The sequence below is a fragment of the Chiloscyllium punctatum genome, chromosome 48 (assembly GCF_047496795.1).
Source record: "Chiloscyllium punctatum isolate Juve2018m chromosome 48, sChiPun1.3, whole genome shotgun sequence".
NCBI lineage: Eukaryota > Metazoa > Chordata > Chondrichthyes > Orectolobiformes > Hemiscylliidae > Chiloscyllium > Chiloscyllium punctatum.
Window position 1 is genome coordinate 52,685,996 of NC_092786.1, and position 16,409 is coordinate 52,702,404.

Below are 16,409 nucleotides of genomic sequence, written 5' to 3' on the forward strand. Positions count from 1 at the left end.
TGCCTAGCTGTGAAGAGAGCTGTTCAGACAGTGCCCTTGAACACTGCTGTACTCCTCTGCTTGTAAAGATGAGACAAAGCTTTAACTGTCTGGTATGTTAAAATTGTAGTCATCCTACACCTCAAACCCATTGAATTATAGACTCTACTCTGAAACTGTACAACAGGACTGAGTGACTTCTCAAACAAAGACTGGAAGCAATATTTGCCCATTGGTCAAGCATAGCAATGTGATCAGGGCATCCTAATATAGACAGTTCTTGTGCAGTACCACAGAAGAAAATATTTTTTCTGAAGCTTTTTGTCTTGCTTTCATCAGGACAAGAAATCACAAGAAACATCAATATAAAGGGAAACAATATTTTGAGACTACATTAGAAATGTGTTTTGATTGATTGACAAATCAACTCTGATTGCTAAAGGTGTTGCCATGGAGAATGCGCCAGCGAGGTGATGACTGAGAATTAACTACCAAAGTTTTGTTTACATTTGTCTTGTCCAATCAGAATCAGGTTGCATGGTGATTCTACAGTTCGCAAAGAAGCACCTGTAAAACAAATGTGGAAAGACTGTACAAATCGATAAGCTATTTATATATCTAGTTTTAACCAAACTGCAACTAGCAAGGAGGGCTAACGTAATAAGATATGTAATTCAGTTCAGAATGCCAGTTTAAGGATCAGACAGTTGCTTCTGAGAACTATTAGAGTCTGTGGTGACAATGAATAATGGATAAGAGTGAAAGGGATTGGGAGCAGGACCTATTTGAGTAGGGTGTAGTGATTTGTTCATGTATGGAGGATGAAATGTTCAACTTCTTGAATACCAGCAGAGAGATAGCTGGGGACAGAGGAAGAGGAAGCTCAACTGATTAAGCCTGCAAGCCCCCTCCCCTCAAGCAATGGACTTGTGACATTAAACAACTTGTGACATGTTGTTCCTCACTATTAGCTGAGATGTACTACATCATAGGAACATGGGAAGTTAGGAAAATGGGGAGAGGATGAGGCCATTTAACCCATCAAGCCTTTTCTACCACTCAACTATATTTTGGCTCTGAAATGTCTCATAACTTAATCTACCCAGTTTGTTCTGTAATCCTTAAATCCTTTGCCTCACAAAAAAAAGTTTTAAAATTTCCAATTGATGCCCAGATCGCAACAGCTTCATGGGACAGTGAGATCCAGATTTCCAACAGCTTTAGTGTCAAAACGTACTTCCTGATATCACCTCTGAATGTTTCAGTTCTAAGTTTTTAGGGTTATCCTCTGTTGCCCTGGTTTCCCTCAGTCACCGGAGCTCAGCACAGACTTGGGACAGACGCCCACAATCTGACTTCTGCTCTCTGGTTGGCATGACTCAGCAGCAGTACCATGTAGTGCATTAAACTAATGAGATGTCAAGGGAACAGGATGTCAACCATATACAATCAGAAAAAAAGCAAGCAAGCTATAAAGGTGGTAAGACGAATGGGGCTTGAAAAGGGAAGAAAGTATGGACTGAAACAAAAATTGACAATGCTGCAATGCAAAGTAGGCCCACTGGGACTTGCAGCCAGTAAGATAGGATTTCCTGACAGGGCAATGGGACCCTTTGTCAAAATCCCATCCTGCTCAGGAAAATTATGCCTAAAACATATCTTCTTTCGATCGTCTCTTGCGTTCCCTGTGAGTGTGTCACTAATTGATTGGGCATTTGGATGGCAGCTTTCCAGGGAAAGATTACACCCTAGGCCTCTGCATTAAAATGAAACCAAATATTTTTGAAAAAGACGACTTTGTGCATGATCATGCCATGGAATACCATCAGAAAGATAAACAAATAAACCAGCAGTGTAACCATGAGCAGTGTTGAGGTGTAAGTGTACTTCAGCTCTGTTGCTAATGCAGTGTCATGCTGTCATTTCACAGAGCAGGAAATAGTGACACATCGTTTAAAGCTGCTCTGTTGAAATTGTGTTTTTGTTTGTGTTTTGACTCCAGGCCGGTATCCAGTACAAAGGTGACGCCCTCGAACTTGACTAGGCGGATGAGGAATTGTTTAAAAGAGGAAGATAAAGCTGCTGTTTTGTTTTCAGTTGGACACAGTTTGCAGAAGAGAGCTGTGTCTTGAGGGATTGAAAAATGATTGATCCCTCAAAGTATGTTGCCATTGATTGCGAGATGGTGGGACTTGGACCTAATGGCTTTGAGAGTGGCCTGGCACGGTGCAGCATTGTGGATTACAGTGGGACTGTGATCTACGACAAATTTATTAAGCCAGATGGGAAGATAACTGATTTCAGGACCCCTGTGAGTGGGATTCGTCCATTAGATATGGATACAGCTTTGCCGTATCCTGTCGCCAGGGAGGAGGTAGGCTTTGCATTATTGCCAATGTGAACAATATACTTGTAAAGATGTTGTAATTCACTCTCTGCTTGTAGCTCCCTTTCTTACAGGGAATTGTCTCTAAACAAAAGAGTAACTAGGATCCATTTAACTGAGAGATGTAGTGAGGACAGCATAGTGGTTCAGAGTTTAGAACTGCTGCCATATATTCTCCTCATGTCTGTGTGGGTTTCCTCCCCAGTCTAAAGGTGTGCGGGTTAGTTGGCCATACTAAATTGCCCATTGTGTCCAATAGGAATAGCCATAGGAAATGTGGGGATATAGGACTAGGGCAGAGGGGGTAGGTCTGGGCAGGATGCTCTTTGAAAGGTCGGTGTGGACTCAATAGGCCAAATGGCCTATTTCCATACTGTAGGCATTCTGTGATTCTATAAAGACATTTCAATTGTGAAATGTTCACTGACATTGTAGAGGTTAAAAGAGCTAAGTGGTAACAGGTTTGGGTTTTAAAAGCTTATGCTATTGAAGATGTTGAGAATTGATTTGTAAATTGGAAGAGGAGCCGTGATTTTTTAAAAGTTTGCTAATGATATAAAACTGAGGGGAGGAAGCCCCCTCAAATAATAGGCAACAAGTCGATCAAACTGAGAGGGCAAAGTACAAGCCAGAGGATTGGGTTAGCAAAACAATTGTTGTTTACTGAGGACAAATGCAGGTAAGTGAGACACGATCAGTGTCAAAATGCATGGTAATACAAGACAAATGCCATTATCTTCTCAAGGCCATTGGGGTGGGCAACAAATGCTGGCCTTGCCAGTGACACATCACACAGTTTCAGTTTCAGTTTCACTGAATGAGTGACCGTGTAATTTGTCATAAGGTGTGTTTTTAATTGGTTTTGAGGAAACGAAACTCAGAGTCCGATGTGAAACTGACAACACTACAGTGGTGTTACAAAGCAGAGGTTGATCCCTCTCTGAAAATTAAAACTGAAACACCCAAAGAGGAGTGTCTGACCGTACAATCTGTCAAAAGGGTGTGGAAATTGGTGAAATAGGAGGCCGTCTGGGATGTTCGAGGCTGGAGTTGCTCCTCCTGGGAGCAGATGTGGCAGAGCTGCTGGAATTGGGAGGAAGCGATCATGGTTTTACAGGAGCGGGGGTGGTAGGTAGCTGCTACTTCAAACCCACTGACTCCCACAGCTACCTCGACTACAACTCCTCCCACCCCTCTCCTTTAAAGATGTTATCCCTTACTCCCAATTCCTCCATTTCCACTGTATCTGCTCCCAATTTCACTCCAGGACACCCCAGCGGGCCTCATATTTCCCTACCCATGTGGTCGATGATGCCCTCCAGCACCTCTCCTCCACTTCCTGCACCCCTACCCTTGAACCCCACCTCTCCAACTGCAACAAGGATAGAACCCCCGGGTCCTCACTTTCCATCCCACTATTCAGCGCATTGTCCTCCACCATTTTGGCTATTTACAATCAGACCTCCACCACCAGAGATATATTTCCCTCCCCACCCCTATCAGTGGATATATTTCCCTGCCCACCTCCACAGAGACTATACCCTCCAACACTCCCTCGTTAGGGCCACGGCCCTCCACCCATCCACCCTCCACTCACCTTCACTTGCCAGTGCAAGAGGTGTAAAACCTGCACCCACACCTTCCCCCTCACGTCCACCCAAGACCCCAAAGAATCCTTCCACATCTAGCAGAGATTTTCCTGCACCTCCAAACACCTCATCTACTGTGTGTGTTGCTCTCAATGTGGTATCCCCTACATTGGGGAGACAGGATGCCAGCTCACGAAACATTTCAGGGAACTTCTCTGGGACACAACACCAAACAGCCCCACTGTCCTCTGGCTGACCACTTCAACTACTCCTCCCACTCCACTGAGGACCTTCAAATCCTGGGCATCTTCCACCTCCAAATCCAGGCCACCTGACACCTGGAGAAAGAATGCCTCATCTTCCACCTTGGGACCCTCCAACCACACAGCATCAACATTGATTTCAACAGTTTCCTCATCTCCCCTCCCTCCACCTCATCCCAGATCCAACCTTCCAACTCGGCACCACCCACTTGAAACTGTCCTATTTGTCCATCTTCTTTCCCACCTATCCGTTCCACCCATCCCTCCAACCTACCACTATCATCCCTTACCTGCATCTACCTATCGCCTTCCCAGCTACTTCCCCTAACCCCATCCCCACCCTCCTATTTATCTCTCAGCCCCTTCCCCCCTCCCTCCCCCACATTCTTGAGGAAGGGCTTATGCCTGAAACATCAGTTCTCCTGCTGCTCGGATGCTGCCTGACCTCTGTGCCTTTCTAGCACCACACTTCTCAACTACAGTCCATGGTTGTACAATATGGCATTTCGATACAAATGGTTCAGTTAGGGTTGTCTGTGTACTAGCAAACTCAATCTGCTGCTCACCGACATCCATTTAATCTCTAAGCACAAAAAAAAACACCATCTTTCAAAGGGACCACACAATGCTTTTCACAAGTTTGTACACACCAAATTCTAGCTTCCTGCCTCCCAATCTACAGTTACTCTACCCAACTTCGCAATGAAGAGCGCTTGAAAACAAAAAGTTTAAGGTTTTGTTTTTGGGTTGAGAGAATTCCCCCAGCTAATGCCCCAAGCAAGGTTACACTGAAATGGGACTTGATCATTGGAAATATATGAGCCACCCATGGATAAGCCAAGAAAAAAAAGCAACACCAATAACATTTTAGAGGATGGTATTTGGGTCCTGAAGAGTCATTTTGATCTTGTAGCTTTGTCACTGTATGGAACATGCTAAACATTTCTGGTCATTATCCCATTTTGAGGCTTGACCTGGCATTAAAGAGAATACAGCAGAAAGGAAGGATGTGAAGGGAGCATCTGAACTTCAAGAAGGATAGATGTTTAGAATAACACGGGGCAGGAAGAAGATATTTGTTTCATCAGATCTGTGTTAGTGCTTTTGAGTGCAATCAGTTAATTTCATTACCTCACTGTTTCCCAATAGCCCAACAATTTCTATTTTCCTCCTTCAGAAATCTGACCGTCTTTTACAGGGGAGAAAAGATTGTAGGGAGGATGATAGTGAAGATCTCTGGATTGTAACAATAAATTTAGCCTTAATCATTTATCTGACCAACATTGTGAGTCTGGGCACTGACCCAAAGGGAAGATGTGTGGTCCATCTGAGTGAAGATTCTCCTTCAAGATTGAGCCTTCTCATCAAAGTTCTTGGACAATCCTTTAGCTCCTTTTTTTTTGAATCTGATAACTTATTGCAAATTTGGACTGCTCGCAATTTTACCCTCATTAATTTTACTGCGAGAATCGTCTTTACATTCAGTGAAAAATTCACAACTCTACAAGACCAGTCCAACAGTCTGATCCTCAGAAAGAAAACCAGCTGTGAAGATTGATGCTTCTGATAGCAAAGCAGTGAGCTTTCCTGTGTGTGGGGATCATGATAACCCCATCCTCCTATGGTCAGTGAGTTAGCCAAGATTTCTGGAGTAGACTTAGCTATGATCAATAGCCAATCAAATGTGAACCTGGCAAGTAACCACTTTCTGTTAAACTATACACAGATGAAAAAAAAACTATAGACAGATATCAACAAGAATTAGCAGCATCAAGGGATTTGAGGATTCTGCAGGAAAATGATGTTGAGATAGATCAGCAGATATTGAGTTGCAGAAAAGCTGGAGGGAGCGAATGGCCTTCTCCTCCTCTTTCCAATGTTTCTGTACAGTCGTTATCTGCAGGCACAATGGGCTGAGTGGCCTCTTTCCATACTGTATGGCTTAGAATCTTCAGAAGAGGAGGAATTGGGGAGGAAGCTGCAATTTACCGTTTGATGAGAGTTTTGTTTCTTAAGTATTTCAAAACATGTAAGTGCAATAATTATAATGAAGTCAGCCGGGTGTATCTCATATAACATGAGTTCCCTGATTGGGGTTGTTAATCTGGTCCAATGAGGGAGCCTTGGCTGACAACATGATCAGGAGTGTCAGACTTCCTGACACCCTGAGAGCTGGCTCTGAGAGAGCTGGATCAGTGTCAAGCGCTCTTCACTTGGTAATAAAAGGTGACGGGATACCGGTCTCTGTGGAGTTATTTCAGTAAGAACTTGGACCTAGGTTTGAGAGGTTTCTATTCAAAGCCTAGCTCATGACCAAGGCTAAATTCAGCTGAGACAAACTAAATCAGGAAGGATTATGGGTGTCAACTGTTGGTTTTAAAAGGTAGTAGCTTGTAAGAAGGTCGGAGATGGAGGGAGGTTCTGGACAAGAGATCAGTGAAAATTATGAGTTAGATTAGAACCTTCATGAGGTGATGTTTCTTGGTTTCCATGCATAAGTTTGCGAACTAAATGGAAAACTCAAGGTTCGAACAATTCCAATGCAATATTTTGACCAAAATATGTACAATACAAGAATATGATGTGGTCAAACATAATGATGCTGCTGGAGATGTACAAAGAGGTCACATTCTGTCTCCATATTATATAAAAGATGGCACATAGAACACTGGGTGAGATGCATAAACAGGTTTAATTGGATGAACAGAAAAGTAATGCATTTTGGTTAATCAGCTTGGAATTCCTTTCTCTGGAAATACTGGAGCAGTCTCACTGAGTTAACGAAGATTATGAAAGGCAGAGTAAATGTAGGGAAGGTGACCAGACCAAAAACAGGGGCATCACAAATATAGGACACTGGTAAATTCAGTTGAAAATTCAGGGGAGACTTGTTTATCCAGAGAGTGGTGAGAATGTGGAACTCACTCCTCAGTCAGTTGTTTGCATAGATCCTTTTTAGAGGAAGCTAGGTAAATACTTGAGGGAGAAGGATATAGAAAACTATGTAAAGTGGTTGGATAATAATAATATAAGACACTGTTAAACCTCAGCTAGAGTATTATGTACAATTCTGTTCACTACATTTTAGGAAGGGCGTGAATGTATTGGAGAGAGTGCAGAAGTGATTTACAAGAACAGTGAGGAATTTCACTGAAGAGGATAGAATAAAGAAGTTGAGTCTTTTGTCTTTGGAGAAAAGAAGGCTAAAAGGAAATCTGATAGATGATTTCAAAATCATGAGTGGACTGGATAGGTAGATAGGGAGAAGCTGTTCCCACTTGTAAAAGGAACACGGATGAGAGGACATAGATTTAAAGTAATCTGCAAAAGAAGCAAGGGTAATGTGAAGAAAAGCTTTATCACTCAGTGAGTAGTTGGGGTGTTGGATGGACTGCCTGGAAGTGTAGTGGAGGCAGGTGCAACTGAGGCATTGGATGACTATTTGGATAGAAATAGTGTTCAGGGGTATGGGGCAAAATCTGGAAGTTGGCACTTAGTAATGATAGGCAAAAGTGAAGACTGCAGATGCTGGAAACCAGAGTTTAGATCACAGTGGTGCTGAAAAAGCACAGCAGGTCAGGCAGCATCCGAGGAGCAGGAAAATTGACGTTTAGAGCAAAAGCCCTTCATCAGCCCTTCCTGAAGAAGGGCTTTTGCCCAAAATATCGATTTTCCTGCCCCTCGGATGCTGCCTGACCTGCTGTGTTTTTCCAGCGCCACTCTGATCTAAACTTAGTAATGATGATCATTTAAAGAGCCAATGCAAATACAATGAATTGAATGACCTCCCTTTATGCCCTAACACTCAGTGATTCTGGTTTTGAAGATAACATGACTTGTGCTGTTTAAGTGCCTGTTCTTTCTGCTAATTAGGTTTTCACCAATTTCATTCAGATTTTGAAGATTATACAAGGGAAAATTATTGTGGGCCATGATCCGAGATCTGACTTCCGGGTCCTGAAAACGGACATCTCAAATTATGCCATACGGGACACATCTTCATGCAAGTTACTGATCATGAAAGCAAGACTGAAAACCGACAGGCGTGCCTCGTTAAAAAGCCTCTGCCAGAACCTACTGGGGAAAAGGATACAGGTAAATGGCTGTTTGCTGTGTGTGACCTGAGACTATGAGCCCGCTGACAGGCGGGGGGCTCAGTGGTTAGCACTGCCTCCTCACAGCGCTAGAGACCCGGGTTCAATTCCCGCCTTGGGCAACTAGCTGTGTGGAGTTTGCACATTCTCCCCGTGGGTTTCCTCTGGGTGCTCGGGTTTCCTCCCACAGTCCAAAAAATGTGCAGGTTTAGTGAATTGGCCATGCTAAATTGCTACGTGGAGGGGTAAACTTAGGGGAATGGGTCTGGGTGGGTTAATCTTCGGAGAGTCGGTGTGGACTTGTTGGGCCGAAGGGCCTGTTTCCACACTATAAAGTAATCTAATCTAATCAGTTTAAAGAATTATTGAGTTTATTTCTAAACAGCACCATTGATGAGTCTACACTACCTGACCTACATTGGTTATAGAAGGCAGCTCACCATCACCTTGTCAAAGACAACTAGGAACTAGGGATGTATAATAAATGTTGGCCCAGCCAGTAAAGCTCACATTAAGGAAGATCAGATTTCAAGAAAGTCAGATGTTGGGTAGCCAGTATCAGCCTAAAGAACTTGAATGAAGTGCAATGTTAATTAACTCTGTTTCTCTCTCTCTAGATGCTGCCAGACCTGCTGAATTTCTCCAGCATTTTTCTGAGTTTATTTTGGTCTAAAAGTATTTTCAGATCCATTAGAGATTAGGTACAGAGTAAAGCTTTCACCCTATATTGTTCCATCAAGTATTCCCAAGATAAAGTTTGGTCTGTAGAACGCGGCACTGCCCCAGCAACATGCCTGAATCTTGTTTCAACTGAAGGTGCATTTGACAGAGCCAATGAGCACTTTCCACTCTAAGACCTCCACTGACTGCTGCAATCTTTTATTTTCCTTTAACAGGATAGCCACAAAGGACACTCCTCTGTTGAAGATGCGAGTGCGGCTATGGAACTTTTTAAACTCGTGGACATAATGTGGGAAATGCACCTCCGTGAGGGACGCAAAGTGGAGATAGTGAATCGATTTGAGAATCGAAACAGATATCAGTGAATAAAACAGCATTGCCAGATTACAGATAGGAACTCTGATTTTCGTGTGTCACAGCGAACATGGAATGGTGTCTGCTGTTAACTCGAGATCAACATGCTGCACTGCACTGTTTCATTTTTCTCTCTGCTTACATTTTCTCTCACTTCCTTTTGAGTTTTGGTCTCCACATTCAAATGGCTGTTTGCTATGTGTGACCCGAGACTATGAGCCCGCTGACAGGCAGGGGGGGGGGGTGGAAGGGGTGGGGGCTGATTCACAGCTGTTCTCATTACCCCCCCCCCCCACCCCTTTACAATCCTGCATCCTCTCCAGGAGCCACTGGGAGGTGATCAGGAGCATGAACCCTGCCTGTTTATTGATGCACCTCCCCAGCCCTCCTATCCTTAGCTCAGGGATTACGGACAATTGCAATCAGTTTCTTTGTGTCCCCGTGACTGCAGATTAACCATGGATCAGGGTGTTGTTGTGGGGAGGGGAGGTTGATGAAGGGGGAGGAGGATGGTGGGGACCTTCTGTTCTGTCCAACACAATACACTGCATTCTGTAGTTCATTCACTCATTGAGGCACAGAGGCAGTTTTAATGCAGCTGCTCCTGAATCGATTACAAGAGCTCTTATTTGATCTACTCTTAAACACTTGGGTATGTGTCCATGTGCGTGAAGGAATTTCGTGCTTCTCAGGATGAGGGTCAATGCTTTTAAAGGTCACATTTATCCATCCAAGGCATCTCCATCACAAGCCCTTCTAAGGCCAAAGTTATCACTATTTAATATCAACTCGTTTTGGAGCAACTTCGCTGTCTCATGCTGGATTGTTTACAGTCTCATTGCTCGACAGTCTGTTTATTAATTCTGCAAAAGTCTTTTGCTCGTTCTATATAAAATTACATCAAATAAACAGCACAGAAACAAGGAATTCATTCAATCCTGTTTGTACTGGTATTTATGCCCAACACAATGATCCTCCACCTACTTTTCCTCATCTTAAGCTACCTTTACAATGCTGTGTTCCCTTTTCCCTCCGATGTTTGACTGTTTCACCTTAAGTGGATTAGTACTGATCTCCTCAAGCACTTCCAGTAGTAGTAGAGTTCCACATTCTCACCATTCTTTAGGGTAAAGATTTTTTTTGAGCCCGCCCCATTGGATTCCTTGGTGACCGTCTTGCATGGGTGGCCTCTGGCTATGCTCTTCCCCTCTGTTTGTTGCACTGCTACTCTTCTAGTTTTGAAGATCTCTATTAGGTCACCGTTTAGCCCTCCTCAAAAGAAGAAACCCAGTCTGTCAGTTCCTTCCCTTTGTGTGAACGCTGTGTCCAATACAGGTAGTTCTTCTATAACGTTCTTGTGCAATCCCGCATTATAGAAAAATTGTGCTTTAGAAACAGTGCTTAAAGTGTTGGCGATGTAATCACGTTTTAAAAGTTTGCGCTTCAGAAACTGCGTCCCCAATCTATCAATCACATTATAGCGAAGTTGCGTTATCGAAACGCGCGTTATATCAGAACTACCTGTACTTGGCTTGTCCCATTGGAGTTGCAAAGGGTGGCGCTGGAAAAGCACAGCAGGTCAGGAGGCTTCGGAGTAGCAGAAGCCCTTGATTTCCTGCTGAAGGGCTTATGCCTAAAATGTTGACTCTCCTGCTCCTCAGATGCTGGCTGACCTGCAGCCACACTTTTCAGCTCAGATCTCCAGCATTGGCAGCCCAAACTTTCTCCTTGTCCCATTGGAGTTTTCCATTCTGCTAACTGGATGGCGAGTGACTGCAATGCTCCATCTGCTGGAAAGTGCACCTGTGCACCTTGACACTTCAAATATCAAACAGCCAGAGGTCCATTGCCTAGAATTAGGGCAGCTTCACAAAATTTCCCAATTTAATGTGCAGATTCATCTGAAATGCTACAGATGAAGAAAAAGGGTGAGATCAGACCATGTCAAGGTACATGAATAGGAAAGGTTTGGAGAGGTATGAGCCAGGAGCAGGGAGGTGGGACCAGTTTAGTTTGGGATTATTTTCGGCATGAGCTGAAAATGTGTTGCTGGAAAAGCGCAGCAGGTCAGGCAGCATTCAAGGAGCAGGAGAATCGACGTTTCGGGCATGAGCCCTTCATCAGGAATCGTGCCTGAAACGTCGATTCTCCTGCTCCTTGGATGCTGCCTGACCTGCTGCATTTTTCCAGCAACACATTTTCAGCTCTGATCTCCAGCATCTGCAGTCCTCATTTTCTCCTCGATTATTTTCGGCATGGACTGGTTGGACCGAAGGGCCTGTTTCCGTGCTGAATGACCCTATGGACTGTATGAGGATGAGAGTGTCATTTAATGAAAAGTCAGTGAATAGTTTTCAAGTAATCCAACCAGGAGGAAGTAGCAAAGGCAGGAACAATGGGGGTTGTTAAAAGTGTTGAAGGCTGCGTGGGTAGTTAGAGAACAAAGGTAATAGACTTGCAAGTCACTTCTCACCCTTTGTCATCTTATTTACGTTTTGAAAAAGAGAAATTATGGATGATGTGTTTCATGAAGACCTCTGTTATTGCATATTTGTACTGTTCTCTGCTTCGCCAGGTTAAACAAAGTGAATAACTTCAGAATCCCTCTTATCCATTGTGTTTTGCTGTGTACAAATTGGCTACATCAACATAGCAATGACTGCATTATGTTTTCTTTTTTTCCATGCAACCTTAGTGAGGGCCAGCATTTGTTGACCCTTCCTCGTTACCCTTGAACTGTGTGGCTACCTAGGCTATATCAGAGGATAGTTAAAATTCAACCACACAGCTAGGGTCTAGAGTCACGTGCAAGTCAGACCAGGTAAGGAGGCCACATTTCTTTCCCTAAAGGATGTTAGTGAAACAGATGGATCTGACACCAATCATTGATAGCTTCATGGTCACAGTTTTGGAAATTAATTTTAAATTTCCAGATTTAAGAACAGAATTTAAATCCTGCAAGATGTAATTTGAACGTCGTGTGTCCCAGAACATTCACCTAGGCGTCTGGTTGACTCATCCAGTAACATTACCAATAACCATCCATCTCTCCCAAAAAACTATTTCCAGTGTAGCTTATGCTTTGGGAAACCACCCAGATATATGAGAAGCACAATATAAAAGAATGATGATATTTTCTTTCCTAAGTAATAAGTGGAATTTGAACAAGTGAGGCCAAAGCTACCCAATGTGCCTGTCCCACTGCCCAAGGAACTGTGCCTGGGCAACCTGGGATGAGTCTCTTATTGGTGTGACCCTTCCTCCATGCAGAAAGGCACAGATTCTTCCCTTAACCAACACCATCAAGAATAGGTCATTTATTCCAGTGGCTCAGTGGTTAGCACCGTTGCATCACAACACCACAGACTAAGGTTCAATTCCAGCCTTGGGACACTGTCTGCGTGGAGTTTGCACATTCTTCATGGGTTTGCTCCAGTTTCCTCCTATAGTCCAAAGATGTGCAGGTTATGGTAGATTGGTCATGCTAAATTATCCATAGTGTGCAGGCTAGGTGGGTTGGCTCCAGTAAATGCAGGGATGGGGGAGCGGGTGGGTTTGGATCAGAACATTTTTGAAACATCAGTGCAGATTTGATGGGTTGAATGGCCTCTACACTGTAAGGATTCTATCCTAAGCTGCTAATTGCAGGGCATTGGATGATTGCTATGTTTTTCAATGGAACAATGACTACATTCCAAAGCAAAAAGAGATAATTACTTAAAAAGATGCTTTGGAGTGTCCCAAGGCAAGATTCTTTATAAATACCAGTTATTTCTTTAAGACGGTGTTGACACAATATTTTTATACTGTGGGATGTAGAAGGTACATCACAGACAAGTTGGAATATATTGGTTGATCCCAAGGCAAACCCAGCTAACATCACAGGTTGGATATCAAAAACTAGTCCTGGCTTTAAGCTAAGACCTAACTGTAATCCACCTGAATCGTGTACCCAATGGTGCCACCAGGGAGGCAATGAACATGACATCTTTGTCCCATTTAATCTCACTGTCAGAGAAACGCTATCTAATTCCCTCTTTTCTAAATTGCTTCCTCCTTGCAATAATTCTAACAGCACTTCCGGATTAAAGTGAAAATCAAACTGGAACTAGAATCAATCCGTCATCAAATTTATTTTTATTCATTGAGGTGGATGAGCGAAAATTGAAATGAGCTAAACGTGTACTGATTGATAGAATCAAATTTATGATTGAAATCACACCAACACATTTGATCTGTACAGCTGTTGAATAAATTCATGCATTACTTGCAGTATGAAAGAACTGTGCATCTCCTCAATATACAGGATTAATGTCCCTGATTTAATCCCCTATACACTATCCCTACAGCATAATATTTTATGGACACCATGGGAGAGTGAATCAGATTGAGAGTCGTGAGGTTGCACTGATAGGCGAGATGCTACTGTCTGGGATAAGTGTGTCTAGATGCCAACTGCTGACTCCATAGCCAACTTTGGCCCTGTTTAATATGTGGAACGAGAACAGAATGTGCTGATTGTCATACCAATGTGTTCTTCTCTGTCTGCAAGGTCCACGAGCCCTATGAGGCACCATGACCCAGGACAGCATGCCAGCATGTCTGAACTGGCACGAAATGGGAAAAAAAGAAGTCAGTGTGGCTGTAGTGACATTGCCATTAGGGAAGGACAGTGATAGCTAATGATCTCTTAGCCTCTAGCTCTCGGAGCAGTCCAGAGTTGGGCTGGATGTTGGGTGGGAGGGGTTGGAGACACCATTCCTGGGGCCACATCAGCTGCTGTGTCTTGGGGACCAATCATTGACTCTTTCCAACCACGCCATTTCCCCTCCCTCTCCATGAGGTGTTGGCCACTATACTGCTGGAAGTGTCAACTTCTTCTGGGCATTGATGTAGCATTTGCCAATGACTTTGCCCTGTTCTTTAGCCAATACCAACTTAAACACGACCTTTTCAGGAAACTAACACAAGTGGGGAACTGGACTGGGTGGAGATAGTCCTTTTTCTAGTGGGATGCTCCAGTCCAATCTGCTGTTTGGCGGGATGTAAACAATCCGTGATTGTTCAACAAAACTGAGGCCCTTTCCTGCACTCCTGCCCTCAGTCACCATTTAAAAAATACATTATCAGGTCAATATCACAATGCTATATGCAAGAGTTTGCAGTGAACAAATTGGCTGTTGTGTTTTCTGTATGACAACACTTCTAAAGCATTTGATTGGCTCTGATAAACTTGGCACATACTGAGATCATGAAAAGCATTACATAAGTGCAAGTTGTATATTCCACAGGTGAAGATTAACAGTCGACCGAACCTAGCATACCAAGAAAAATTAGGTTTCCAGTTGCAAAGAGCAATAGAATTGTAGTGAGACTACCCTGCACCTACTATATACTCAATTGATCCTGTTTAGTGGCACTCAAGCCCTCATTTAACAGGATTCTTTAAAAGGGGTGAGTATATAGTCTCACTTATTCTCCGTCTGAGCTACTGCCTTCGTGAGTTCTGTTCAGTTAAGAGCCTGCAGTCAGTAGTCTTTATACTGAACATGTTTAAAGCTATCTGTGGTGTAATAATTATTCTTAGGATAAACTGTCCTGGTACTCACAACAAGGCAACAGGTGGTTCGGAATCAGTGCCCAACCAAGTAGCTACTTGAAATGTTTCTTTAAAATAAATCATTGAGGGATGTGGGTATCGCTGGCGAGGCTAGCATTTATTACCAGTCCCTGCTACTGAGTGAGATATTTATATTGCAGTCCAGGTGCATCAGCCACCTGTGATGATTATTTTCATTCAGGGGTAGAATAGAATTTCACACTTGCTGACAACTCACCAGCACAGACTGGAGGCATATCACTCAACTCCTCACATCCAATCCCTTAAAAATAGTCTATTTGGCAGTGCAGAAATTAAGTATTGCTTTAAACAAAAAACACATTTTGTTGAAGCCTTTCATCTTGCACTTATCAAGACAATTTGCAAGAATACCAATGTAAAGGGAAAACAACATTGATACCATATGAGAGGAGATTGGTTGGCAAGTAGACTCTGGTTGAGAGGTATTGCCAGGATAATGTGATGGGTAATGATGACTGACAGTTAATTGACAAATTCTGTTTAAATTTTAAACAGGAATGTTGATTGACAAGGTATTGTCTCAAGAAACGAGCCAGTGAATGTCTGTTAGCTATTTTGGTGAATTGAAATAGGTGTTCATGTGTATGTGTGCTTCCTGCCCGCAAAGACATGACATTTTATATTAATTTACAGAATATATTCCACACTAATGCACCACACTGTGAACCTGATAGGCAATCCTAAATTGATTCCCTGCATAATTCTTAGCACACTCAGGATTGTTTAGTCCATGTTAACCAATTGCAAAATTACACCAAATGTTGGACACCGTATTGTGAATTGTATAAGTTTGGGCATAATCAATAACTTGTTGATTTCAAACAGCTGAAGGGAGCCATGTTGTTTGATACAATTGACAGACACACAGCTTACACGCCTGAAATCACAGCATTTCACATATTTTATCTATCACACAAATAAATATCATGGTATATTGAATTCCACTGCCTCTGATACTTCATAAATGTTGTTCTCTCTTTATAATGGTATACTTGTGAATTGTCTGATGAGTGCAAGACAAAAGGTTTTAACAAAATATGATGGAAAAGGTGCAGTTTGTTGATGTCACTAAAGCAGACTCATGAAGTAATCAGAGCGGTCTTGTGATATCATTATTACTAAGTTTTACGATGCTACACCATAAACTCCAAACAAAACAAATCTCTTTTCTTAACCTCTCACATATCCTCTCCCTTTGAACAATGAGCAGGGTTGGAATGAGTCCACATGATAAGCATGATCATGCCATATCAAATGGCATCTCTTCATAAGCATTTTTAGCAACGGGCATTAGATATGATCCAACTGAATATCAGAACAGATCTGAGACCTAAATAGCTTTCGTTTGTTCTGAACCCACATTGAATGGCTGAAGCCCCAAGTACAGGCTGCCTGTCATCTGGAAAGAATGAGGTGAGCAGA

At 42.9% G+C, this 16,409-nt stretch overlaps 1 protein-coding gene across 1 annotated transcript; it reads left to right on the plus strand.

Moving 5' to 3' along the window:
- The first annotated feature begins 1,990 nt into the window (after nucleotides 1–1,990).
- Nucleotides 1,991–10,264, plus strand: LOC140469034 (interferon-stimulated gene 20 kDa protein-like). Its single transcript, XM_072565229.1, has 3 exons — nucleotides 1,991–2,353; nucleotides 8,112–8,312; nucleotides 9,208–10,264. Exons 1-3 carry the CDS (start codon nucleotides 2,123–2,125, stop codon nucleotides 9,355–9,357), a joined length of 582 nt encoding a protein of 193 aa, XP_072421330.1. The 5' UTR covers nucleotides 1,991–2,122; the 3' UTR covers nucleotides 9,358–10,264.
- Nucleotides 10,265–16,409: the final 6,145 nt, after the last annotated feature.

Bases quoted from the DNA above. Each gene is read 5' to 3' on its own strand.
- LOC140469034 (XM_072565229.1), top strand. From the start codon at position 2,123: ATGATTGATCCCTCAAAGTATGTTGCCATTGATTGCGAGATGGTGGGA. The intron at 2,354-8,111 runs GTAGGCTTTGCA...AATTTCATTCAG, and splicing joins ATCCTGTCGCCAGGGAGGAG to ATTTTGAAGATTATACAAGG. The intron at 8,313-9,207 runs GTAAATGGCTGT...TTCCTTTAACAG, and splicing joins TACTGGGGAAAAGGATACAG to GATAGCCACAAAGGACACTC.